At 43.2% G+C, this 12,921-nt stretch overlaps 1 protein-coding gene across 1 annotated transcript; it reads left to right on the plus strand.

Annotated features, from left to right (window-relative positions):
• Nucleotides 1–4,896: 4,896 nt before the first annotated feature.
• On the plus strand, nucleotides 4,897–5,826 carry LOC118089677 (mas-related G protein-coupled receptor member H-like). Its single transcript, XM_088676419.1, has one exon. It carries the CDS (start codon nucleotides 4,897–4,899, stop codon nucleotides 5,824–5,826), a length of 930 nt encoding a protein of 309 aa, XP_088532545.1.
• Nucleotides 5,827–12,921: the final 7,095 nt, after the last annotated feature.

Consider the following 12,921-nt stretch of genomic DNA (forward strand, 5'->3'; position numbering starts at 1 on the left):
AGTACCACTGTATTCTGCTCTGGTCAGACCTCACCTGGAGTACTGTGTCCAGTTCTGGGCACCACAGTTCAAGAAGGATACTGACAAGCTGGAACGTGTCCAGAGGAGGGCAACCAAAATGGTCAAAGGCCTGGAAACGATGCCTTACGAGGAACGGCTTAGGGAGCTGGGTATGTTTAGCCTGGAGAAGAGAAGGTTAAGGGGTGATATGATAGCCATGTTCAAATATTTGAAAGGATGTTGTGAGGGACAGGGGATATCGCGAACAGACCCCCGAGGGAGGGGGGGAGAGGGGAGGCAGGGAGCAACTCAATGAAGCCACGGCCATCCTTGATTCACGGAGAGGGGTGGGGGGCCTGGAGTACCTCATGGCATGGGAGGATGCCCCGCCTTCCCAGAATGAATGGGTCCCAGCCACTCAGATACAGGAGGAATTCTTGGTGGAAGAATTCCACGCCCTCTTCCCACACAGGCCCAAGTCCTGGCACATGGAAAGGGAGAGGGAGGGGGAAGGGGAGGAGGTCGCAGAGAGCAGTTCACTGTGGAGATGGGAAGCGGAGTTTGAGGACCCGGAGGAAGAGGTATGGGCGTCTCCGAGGTCCACCCTGTCAGAGGAAGAGGCAGACTGGCAGCGTATTTTTACCCCCACCAGCTCTGACGCCACGGACTTTTTGGGATTTCAGTCTTCTCAGGCGGAAGGAGGGAGCTCGAGGGATTGGGAAGAGGTGTTCACACCAACCGGCTCGGACAGCACAGAGTTTTTAGGCTTTCAGTCGTCACCGACGCCCTTGGAGCCCCTCGGGAGGGGAGAAGGGGGGCCTGGGAGGGGGGTGGATGTGAGGGACAGGGGATATCGCGAAGTCCCTCCCCTCCTGAGTTCCAGCCCATCCCCGAGCGCAGGGGAAAGCAGGGAGAGTTCCGTCTCAAGTGGGGAAACAGGAAGTGGGGTCCGAGGCTCAGACAGGGTAGCAGAGCCAGCATCCCAGGTGGGACAGGAAGGGGGAAGCAAGGGGGGCAGACCTGTCCCCCCAACTCCGGAATTGCGCAGAAAACGTAGGGGGAAGAGGATGGGTCTCCCCAAGTTGTTATGTTGGAGAAAAACGCGCCAAACGCCATTCGGAGGTTCTGATTCAAGCGGATAAGATGTGTCTCTGTAAATAGCACTGCCTTTAGCACTGTAAATACGCAGCACCAATAAAAAGATAAAATGCAGAGCTGTGTAGAGTCATTACTCTGAAGTAGCCCACTCCGGCCACTGTGACAGATGTCATATGGAGGAGGGAGAAAGGTTGTTTTCTGCTGCTCCAGAGAAGCGGACATGGAGCAATGGATTCAAACTACAAGAAAGAAGATTCCACCTAAACATGAGGAAGAACTTCCTGACAGTAAGAGCTGTTCGACAGTGGAATTTGCTACCAAGGAGTGTGGTGGAGTCTCCTTCTTTGGAGGTCTTTAAGCAGAGGCTTGACAGCCATATGTCAAGAATGCTTTGATGGTGTTTCCTGCTTGGCAGGGGGTTGGACTGGATGGCCCTTGTGGTCTCTTCCAACTCTATGATTCTATGACCTCCGGAATGAATTAAGTTCATAACCGGAAGTACCACTGAAAAGCAGTGGAGACACAGGGAGAGCCTTTGGGCAGGGCATCACCCCAGATTGTTAGCCAGAGGCTTTTGGTTATGTACGGATTTTGCACAAACACACTTCACCTGTAACAGAATTCTTGTGTGTGATGATTGCACTGTAATGCATAATGCACAATGGCACATAACACATAACAAATGACACATACAATGCAACACATCAAATTATACACAATATCAACCCAGCAATACATTGCATAACTCAACCCATTAAAAATAGGAAGTCAGATCACACATGCAGAAGATTGCTGAAGAACCCAGAAGGAGAAAGAGAACCTGCACCTGCTAATGGATTTGCACATTTTAACAGGATATCGGTTTTCTACCCCACCTTTCCTGAACAAACACAAATCTCTCTGATGTTGTCTGACCAAGGTTGAGTGCTGCCTTCTGAATGGGCAACATCTCTTTTGAAACCAGAAAAGAGAGATTGATTCAGACCCAAGAATTCTAAGAGAAGATCCCAAGCCTTGTGGGGGGAAACCAGGTGGGATTGAATAAGGTAGGATATTTTGGGTGGTCCATTTTCCTCTTCTTTGATGCCACTTCCTATTCTCCCTTCCTTCACATCCTCCTCAAAGAAAACCTGTTCTCTAAAGATTTTGGCTTAACTTCTTTGTCATCATCCTAACCAAAATGAAAGCAACCCATTTCTAAAAGACTTTGCTCATATTCATCTACTGTACTGTATTCCTTTCCAGATCTCCTTCTCTGTTTTTGACATTTAAGTGGTGGGTTCCTCTGAAATTTCTCCAAGTGTGACCATGGACCCAAGTAATAGCAGGATGGTCACTGACACACATGTATGTTATATCTATCTTTTCCATCAATGAGATCCACACTACTTGAGTATTTTGGATGGCACATCCCTTAAAGTTTGCATGTACCCTCTCTGAGCAGCTTTGCAAAGATGACTAACTGCAAGGGAAAAGCTTGTTTTCTAGTAACCACTATAGTACAAGATAATACTAAAAACAGGGTGGGTTGAGAAAAAGGAAAACTAAATTCTGTTCCGAAGGAGAAATTGACATGCTGTATCTATGCTATCTTTTCGTAAACCACTTTGAGTATTTCTTTTTTACAATTATAAATATGATTGCAACTTACACACATTTATCATGTGTGAATTGGACTTTATGTGGCTGAAGGCCAGCCAGTGTAAATTATTATTATTGTTACTAGAGATTTATTCATACCCCACCTTCTTCGCTGGCCTGACTCAAGGTGGCTTACAGGTAAAAATACAGACCACTAAAAACACGGGGGGGGGGGAAACCCAATCATTAAAAAACCATTAAACATTGATAGAATTAAAACTGTATACACATAATCTATTAAAACCGTACAAATAATTACAATGAAAGCAACACAGCACTAGCACTTTTGTTAAAAGCCATCAGATCCCAAAAGCCTGTTGAAACAAGAAATCACACAGACGAAATGCACAGAAGGTGTAGAGCTTAAAAACTCTTTTTTTGTACAGAGTTTTCCTGGTGCAGAAAGTGCTTTTAAGCTCTCTGCCTAGCATATTATCCAGGATGCTCTCACGCATGGCCCACTCAGTGCATGGTCCTAGAAAGATAAGAATGGGGGCAGTTCCAAAGAAGTGGTTTGAGTATATGCATTTTTTGTAGATGCACACCACCCCTGGAACACGATCATACTGTGTAAATGTTGTTAAATAAATAACTATTGTTGCATGGTATCTGTTGCAGAACCACCCATTCATTTGCCTGCATTGGCTCCTCTGGTGGCTTCAAAAGATCATACCACGTGGCAGCGTATGAAGTAGGTGACTGACCAAGTCCCGCCAGGACTTCATGTTCTCTGCAAGCAACCATTATTTAATGGGGAAGAAGACAAAAATTCTGCAATCCGGGTGTGTGCATATTCTTGATGGCATATTCTTCCCCTCCCCCAACTCTCCCCAATTGTCTCCCCCCCATGCTGTCCAGAAAGAGAGAAAGTATGTAATCTTCCATCATATCTTCTCAGTTGTTTCCTCTGGGGATGGAAGAATCTGTCCTTTGTAGTTTTCCCCACTCCTCATATTTTTATTTTTATTTTTGCATTATTCAATTCAGTTCTCCACACTTCTGCAGTAACTTGCCATTTCTTAAAATAAAAAAAATTCAAATTAAGATTATTCAGCATTTTAGGGCACTTTATGCAAATTTAAGCAACATTTGTTCAGAGCAGACTCCCCTCACCCCTATGCTGGGCATGTAACACAATTAATAATGTTACACGTATAGAATGTTCTCCCCAGAGCGACTCACCTGGTGCCTTCATTACATATATTTAGGTAAATACATTTATCTTCCTTCAGGTCTTTGGCTAATTAAATAATAGTTAGCCGTTTAACCTGCGGTGGGGTATTGTTTTTGTTTGTTATGATGGTATGCATTTTTGTGGGTTTTTTTAATATTGTAAACCACCCTGTGATCCTCGAATGAAGGAAATTTAATTGATAAAAGATAATAATAGATAAGTTTCTGAGCACACTTGTAGCTAAGCATGTTTTCTTACTGATAAATCATATTATTTGGCATTAGCACACATAGCAACATGCCGTAAGAATTTTCAGGGCACTTCAGTCTCGATTCAGGTGCAGTTTGCAGACTGAATCAGCCTTGGTCACTCTAATTGGAGACCCATATTGAGGGTGAAACTCTGCTTCCACCTCTATGATTCTATGATTCCATGCTCTGCAGGAATGGAGAAGAAAGAGGGATTATCTCAGCAACTATCTGCAGTTCAGCTTCAACCTGGAATTGTTTTTAAAAATCTACAGGAATGTATGGAAAGATAGAAAAATTAATCAATTCAGAGCACGTAGAATAAGGTCATAGAATCATAGAACTGTAGAGCTGGAAGTAACCCAGAGGATAATCTCGTCCAATCACCTGCAATGCAGGAATCTGCAGCAGTCCCATAAAGGGATTGAACCTGCAACCTTGACGTTGCCAATATCAAGCTCTAACCAACTGAACTATCCAGGCTAATAATTATCATTATTTTTATGTGTGTTCCTGAAAATGCAACAGTAACTGGAGATGAGCCAGGAAGAAATATTTCAATTCAACAATATTTTATGAAATTGCTATAATGGATGAGGCAAGAAAGACTAAACAGAAAGCTTTAATTCAATCTTCATTTGCTCAGCTTCATTAGCAAAGACTAATTCCACCCTTGATTCTTTACTTCCAGCAGGAATATATACACCAGAAGAAGCACGGAAACCAAGATTGGAGATGACGACCAGTTTCAACCTTACATCTTTGTCCCCTTTGTACAATGAAACTGCTTTTTCCAACAATAGCAACAGTAATGATGACCCCAAATCGATTGTGCATTATGGATTAGAAACATATGTTGTATTTGTATTAATAATTATAATTTGCATTTTGGGGTGCTGGGGGACTGGAAATGTCATCTGGTTGCTTGGCTTCCGTATTAAGGGGAGCCCTTTTACCGCGTACATCCTGAACCTCGCCATTGCTGACTTTGGCTTACTCACAATTGAATTGATTTTAGAAGTAGTTTGGGTAGTAGGAGGTCTGAATGAGAGCATTCTGAATGTATTCCTTGGTGACGTTTTCCAATCCATGTACAATGCCGGTCAGTTTCTGCTGACAGCTATCAGCCTTGACAGGTGTGTGTCTGTCCTGTTCCCACTTTGGTACCGATGCCACCGGCCGCCACATTTGCCCACCATTGTGTGTGCCTTAATATGGGTGTTTTCTTTCCTTCTCCCTGGAATTCACTTCATTGCCCTCCTGACTATTAAGGAAAAACAGGATCTCATAAAATACTATCAGTATACTTTTAATGGCTTCTTTTGCCTACCACTCATGGCTTTCTCCACCCTGATCCTGTTTATCAAGGTCTGCTTTAAATCACAACAACGAAAGCGGGGAAAACTACTAATGGTTATCCTGCTTACTCTGTTCTTCTTCATCTTTTTGTCTTTTCCAATGAATGCCTATTACATGTCCACTTATATTTTTCATTCACCAATGCCCTATTCCTTACCTTTTTGCTACTTAAACACTGCTCTTAACAGCAGTGTGAACCCTTTGATATATTTCCTGATTGGGAGACAGAAGAGAGGCAGACCTAGGGAGAGCATGGAAGCCAGGCTCCAGAATGTTTTCAAAGAGGAAGAAAACTCTACAAAGTAAGTGCATACTTCTGTTGAAATTCGCTTATGATGACTCCAAAGAATATAGGTTTTAGCTATATCACTCTAGTTGCGATAAGACACTATAGTTTCTACTTATTTAGATATTTATGCCAAATCTGCTGATATTTCTTTTTTTGTTCAAGGGAGATGAGGTTTGGCTGCCTTAGTCCAAACATGAGAAGTTCCACATATGAAAACTTAATTTTTTAAGGACATTTATAGTTCACCTAATCATATACCAAAGAAGCATAAGGAGCGAAGTGACCATTGGACCCTATAGCTCTGAATTGTACAGGTGAAACTTGGAAAATTAGAATATCATCGGAAAGTGCATTTATTTCAGTAATGCAACTTATTATTTTTTTAATTTTTACAAATGCTTTCTTTTGGAAATTCCACAGTAATAAAACAAATAGTTACAATAATACAAAAATAGACAAAAAATAAACATCGCTATTATATTTCTATAATTACATTCCACTTATAATTGGCCCGCCTAATGACAAATAATTACAATTACAACACATAAAGGCTTGACATATCTTGCTTTGCATGTCATGCATCTTTCTCATATATTGGTTTCACCTTTTAAGTCGCACTACTGAAATAAATGCACTTTTCAACGATATTCTAATTTTCCAAGTTTCACCTGTATATCACTGACTAACAAGGGGTGCCAACTTGAATGAAATATCGTGGGGGCCCAGGAAAGCCCCACCCCACATAATCAATCACATGGCACAGTGCACACCCACCACCTGAATGGCAATGCCCATCAACTTTGTGGGGGCCCCGGTCCCCTCAAATGTTTTATTGTGGGGGCCAAAGCCCCCATGCCCCCTTTGAGTTGGCACCTATGCTGACTGGTAGGAGTGTTTCACAGCCCTATCTGGAGATGCCAGGGATTAAACCTGGGATGCTCTGCAAGCAAGACAGATGTGCTAACATTGAACTACATCCCTCCCCCTGGACACAATATAGAGAATACAATAATAATAATTCACCATAAAACCAAACAGAATCAAGAACATGCTATGTGGGGCACATGCTCTTGGCTGTTAAATGCCACGAAGTTTTGATCTAACAGCATGGCTTGGACGTATATAGATTAGATTTGAGTGTTTTCTGTGGTGAAGGCAGTTACAACTGCATTTGACACAAAACCCATGTCATGAGAAAAATAACTGTGCTTAAAAAAGAACCTTCCCAAGGAGCCTTCTGTCAAAATCATTTTGATTCCCTTCAAAGGGAAAGCTTCCAGATGTAAACTGCTCATCTGGAAAAGCCCACTGACAACCTAGGGACACACGAGAAAACTCTTCAATCGCATTTTGCGTTCTGTCTCCAAAGTTGCCTCTAGTTTTGCTCTTGCTGACCTTTTGGGTGTCAGTTCCAAATATAATATGGCTTTTACTAGCATAGAGGTTCACATGTGACTGTCTTATAGACCAGCTCAGATCCAGCAACAGGGATACAGAGTTTTACCAATGGTGGAAAGGACTGGGAAGCCATGGAAGGGAATCAGGGGAGATACAACAGAGGGTGTGAATGGCTGGAGATGTGAATGCTTGGGGCAGCCGAGTTTTGGATAAAGTGGAACAGTGAGGAAGCTCAGAGAGGAAAGTGTCACAGTAAACCATGCAGGAGATGATCACTGAGAGTCTGAACCATTTTTAACTGAGGAGATGGAGAAGAATGGCAGGATATTCAGAATCATAGAATCATAGGATCGTAGAGTTGGAAGAGACCACAAGGGCCATCCAGTCCAACCCCCTGCCAAGCAGGAAACACCATCAAAGCATTCTTGACATATGCCTGTCAAGCCTCTGCTTAAAGACCTTCAAAGAAGGAGACTCCACCACACTCCTTGGTAGCAAATTCCACTGCCGAACAGCTCTTACTGTCAGGAAGTTCTTCCTCATGTTTAGGTGGAATCTTCTTTCTTGTAGTTTGAATCCATTGGTCCATGTCCGCTTCTCTGGAGCAGCAGAAAACAACCTTTCTCCCTCCTCTAGATGACATCCTTTTATATATTTGAACATGGCTATCATATCACCCCTTAACCTTCTCTTCTCCAGGCTAAACATAACCAGCTCCCTAAGCCGTTCCTCATTTGTGCAAGGAGAAGCACCATGACTGACTAAACATGGGGAGCAAAGTACAAGGAAGAATGGAGTTGGGGGAGGGGGCACTGCCAATTCTTCCTCCATTTTCCACTGATGCTGCTATGCGACCAACTCGGAGAATGTCAGTAAGGGAGGGATATATATCCCACTTTCCAGTTTGCCAGAAAGGATGTTGTTATGATTATTCTTAGGTTGTAATATTGTATGTATATATGTGGGTGTTTTTTTCCCCTTTAATCAATGCATTTTTATTTAACAAAAGTAATAATCTTAATAACAGGAGAGATGTATAAGTAGCCTATTGCTTCATGAAATAAACCCAGTAGATTTAGGAATTCCAAAGTTTTAATGTTACTGTTGGGAGCTGTTGATGTAAAAGATGCATGTTTACACGTGTAATAAAATGCTGCCATATATCTTGAAATGGAGTTGTTGTTGTTGTTTAGTCGTTTAGTCGTGTCCGACTCTTCGTGACCCCACGGACCATAGCACGCCAGGCACTCCTGTCTTGCACTGCCTCCCGCAGTTTGGTCAAACTCATGTTCGTAGCTTCGAGAACACTGTCCAACCATCTTGTCCTCTGTCGTCCCCTTCTCCTAGTGCCCTCAATCTTTCCCAACATCAGGGTCTTTTCCAAGGATTCTTCTCTTCTCATGAGGTGGCCAAAGTATTGGAGCCTCAGCTTTACGATCTGTCCTTCCAGGGAGCACTCAGGGCTGATTTCCTTAAGAATGGATAGGTTTGATCTTCTAGCAGTCCATGGGACTCTCAAGAGTCTCCTCCAGCACCGGTTACAGGTAGGTAGCCGTGTTGGTCTGGATCGAAGTAAAATAAAAAAATTCCTTCAGTAGCACCTTAAAGACCAACTAAGTTTTTATTTTGGTATGAGCTTTCGTGTGCATGCACACTTCTTCAGATACAGTGAAATGGAAGTTTCCAGGCACTTATGTAGAGAAGGGGTGGGGAGGGGTGGGGATGGGGAGGGGGGATCACTCAGAAGGGTGGTGGAAATGGGTGATTGACTGACTGATAGCTGTTGATGACCGCAAACGACTGCAAATGGTTTTGCATGAAAAAGCAAGGGTTGAGATGGCTGAAGATCGCTTATCATGTATAATGAGATAAGAACCCGATATCTCTGTTCAAACCAGGTCCCTCCATGGTTTTGAGCTTGGTGATAAGTTGCAATTCAGCAACTTCTCTTTCCAGTCTATTTCTGAAATTCTTTTGTAGTAAGACAGCTACTTTGAGATCTTGTATAGAATGTCCTGGGAGATTGAAGTGTTCTCCTACTGGTTTTTCTGTCTTCTGGTTCCTGATGTCAGATTTATGTCCATTTATCCTTTGGCGTAGGGTTTGGCCTGTTTGTCCAATATAGAGAGCTGAAGGGCACTGTTGGCATTTGATGGCATACACAATGTTAGAGGATGAGCAATTAAATAGTCCTGAGATGGTATGTTGGATGTTGTTGGGGCCAGTGATGGTGTTGTCCGGGTGTATGTGGCAGCAAAGTTGGCATCTGGGTTTATTGCAGGCTCTGGTACCAGTGTCCATGTTAAGTCTGGTGGTTGTATTATTGTGGGTGAGGAGTTGTTTAAGATTGGGTGGCTGTCTGTAGGCAATGAAAGGTCTTCCTCCCAGAGCTTGAGAAAGGGAGCGGTCATTGTCCAGGAGAGGCTGTAGATCTCTGATGATGCGTTGTACTGTTTTAGCTTGGGAGCTGTATGTGATGACTAGTGGTGTTCTGTTATTTTCTTTTTTGGGTCTGTCTTGCAGCAGGTTCTCTCTAGGTATCTGTCTGGCTCTGTTGATCTGTTGTTTAACTTCATCAGGTGGATATTTTAGTTCTAAAAAGGTTTGCTGTAGATCTCTTAGGTGAGATTCTCTGTCTGTAGAGTTGGAACAGATGCGGTTGTAACGTAAGGCCTGGCTGTATACGATGGATTGTTTGGTATGTTTGGGATGGTAGCTAGAAGCATGTAGATATGTTTGTCGGTCAGTTGGTTTTCTGTATAAGGTGGTGTCTATACGTCCATCCTGTATTTTTATAGTAGTGTCCAAAAAATGTATTTCTTGCATAGATTGGTTCATTGTTAGGTTGATGGTGGGGTGAAAGTCATTGAATGTCTGGTGGAAGGTTTCCAGGGTCTGTTGTCCATGTGTCCAGATAATAAAAATATCGTCAATGTATCGCAGGTACAGGAGAGGTTTGAGTGGGTAGGAGTTAAGGAAACGTTGTTCTAAATCTGCCATGAAGATGTTGGCATACTGTGGGGCCATGCGGGTGCCCATGGCTGTGCCGCTGATCTGGAGGAACCAAATTTGAAGTGGTTGTGGGTAAGGACAAAGTGGCAGAGTTTGGTAGCAAAGTCCGCTGTGGTTTTATCTGAAATGGTGTTCCTTATGGCTTGTAAACCATCATTGTGTGGGATGTTGGTATATAGAGATTCCACATCCATAGTGGCTAGTATAGTATTGTTAGGAAGATTGTTCAAATATTGTATTTTCCTCAGAAAATCTGTGGTGTCACGTACGTAGCTGGGAGCACTGATAGCATATGGTTTCAGAACAGAGTCCATATAGCCGGAAACACCCACTGTAATGGTGCCAATACCTGAGATGATGGGGCGTCCTGGGTTTCCTGGTTTGTGTATTTTGGGTAGAAGATAGAAAGTTCCTGGCCGAGGTTCCGCTGGTGTGTTTGTGAGGATCTGTTCTTGGATGTGTAGGGGTAGCTCCTTAATAATCTTGTTCAGTTCTTTTTTGTATGCTTGTGTGGGGTCTGAGTCCAATTTCATGTAAAAGGCAGTATTGGAAAGTTGTCTGTGGGCCTCTTGGATGTAATCAGTTTTGTTCATGATGACGACAGCTCCACCCTTGTCTGCCTCTTTAATTATAATGTCTGGGTTGTTCCTGAGATTTTCTATGGCTCTCCTTTCAGCATGGTTTAGATTTTGTTGTAAGCGATGGTGTTTTCTGGTCACATCCGTTTGGATTCTGTGGCGGAAGCATTCGATGTACAGATCTAGTGTGGTATTGCGTCCATCAGGAGGGGTCCATGTGGAGTCCCTTTTTGTGTAACTTCTTTTCGGTGGTAGTTGGTGGTCAATGTTCTGTTCATTGATGCGTTTGGAGGGTGATGGTTGTTCCCCAGTAAGTTGAGAGGTGTTGTGTTGTGGGGATGTAGTTTGTTCTACTTTGTCTTGTTCTTGTGTGTGATGAAAATACTCCTTCAGGCGTAAACGGCGGAAAAATGCTTCCAGGTCCCCGCAGAACTGAATCATGTGTTGCGATTTGGCAGGGCAGAATGATAGTCCCCGTGAAAGGACGGATTCCTCAGCTGGGCTGAGTGTTTGCTGTGAAAGATTGACAATGTTGTTGATCTTGTTTTGATTGGTGGCCTGTAGGTTGGAAAGGTTGCAGAGTTTTTTATTTTTCTGGTTCTTCAGTAACTCCAGTTGAGAGTGGTAAATGGTTTGTTTTTCCTTGTGGAACTTCTGCCAGGCCGGGTGATTCCTGATGGAGTTCTCCAGTGCAGAGAGTTCCTCCTTTATTAACTTCTGTTTGGAATACAGAACGCCGATAAGATGTTTCAGCAGTTTCTTAGATAAAGTGTGGCATAGTTTTCTGGCATATTCTGTGGGATAAGTTGATTGAAGAGGGTTCTTAATTCTAAGACCCTTAGGTACAATGTCCAGGTTTTTGCATTTAGATAGAAAGAGGATGTCAGTTTGTACCTGGGCAAGTTTCTTGGTGAGGTTGATGGACTTCCATTTCATGCGGCTCAATGTGGTGCCTTCCATAGTTCTGGTTACAGGTAGGTAGCCGTGTTGGTCTGGATCGAAGTAAAATAAAAAAATTCCTTCAGTAGCACCTTAAAGACCAACTAAGTTTTTATTTTGGTATGAGCTTTCGTGTGCATGCACACTTCTTCAGATACAGTGAAATGGAAGTTTCCAGGCACTTATGTAGAGAAGGGGTGGGGAGGGGTGGGGATGGGGAGGGGGGATCACTCAGAAGGGTGGTGGAAATGGGTGATTGACTGACTGATAGCTGTTGATGACCGCAAACGACTGCAAATGGTTTTGCATGAAAAAGCAAGGGTTGAGATGGCTGAAGATCGCTTATCATGTATAATGAGATAAGAACCCGATATCTCTGTTCAAACCAGGTCCCTCCATGGTTTTGAGCTTGGTGATAAGTTGCAATTCAGCAACTTCTCTTTCCAGTCTATTTCTGAAATTCTTTTGTAGTAAGACAGCTACTTTGAGATCTTGTATAGAATGTCCTGGGAGATTGAAGTGTACTCCTACTGGTTTTTCTGTCTTCTGGTTCCTGATGTCAGATTTATGTCCATTTATCCTTTGGCGTAGGGTTTGGCCTGTTTGTCCAATATAGAGAGCTGAAGGGCACTGTTGGCATTTGATGGCATACACAATGTTAGAGGATGAGCAATTAAATAGTCCTGAGATGGTATGTTGGATGTTGTTGGGGCCAGTGATGGTGTTGTCCGGGTGTATGTGGCAGCAAAGTTGGCATCTGGGTTTATTGCAGGCTCTGGTACCAGTGTCCATGTTAAGTCACCCACAATAATACAACCACCAGACTTAACATGGACACTGGTACCAGAGCCTGCAATAAACCCAGATGCCAACTTTGCTGCCACATACACCCGGACAACACCATCACTGGCCCCAACAACATCCAACATACCATCTCAGGACTATTTAATTGCTCATCCTCTAACATTGTGTATGCCATCAAATGCCAACAGTGCCCTTCAGCTCTCTATATTGGACAAACAGGCCAAACCCTACGCCAAAGGATAAATGGACATAAATCTGACATCAGGAACCAGAAGACAGAAAAACCAGTAGGAGAACACTTCAATCTCCCAGGACATTCTATACAAGATCTCAAAGTAGCTGTCTTACTACAAAAGAATTTCAGAAATAGACTGGAAAGAG

This window comes from Zootoca vivipara, chromosome 8, assembly GCF_965207765.1.
Source record: "Zootoca vivipara chromosome 8, rZooViv2.hap1.1, whole genome shotgun sequence".
In the NCBI taxonomy this organism is placed as follows: Eukaryota; Metazoa; Chordata; class Lepidosauria; order Squamata; family Lacertidae; genus Zootoca; species Zootoca vivipara.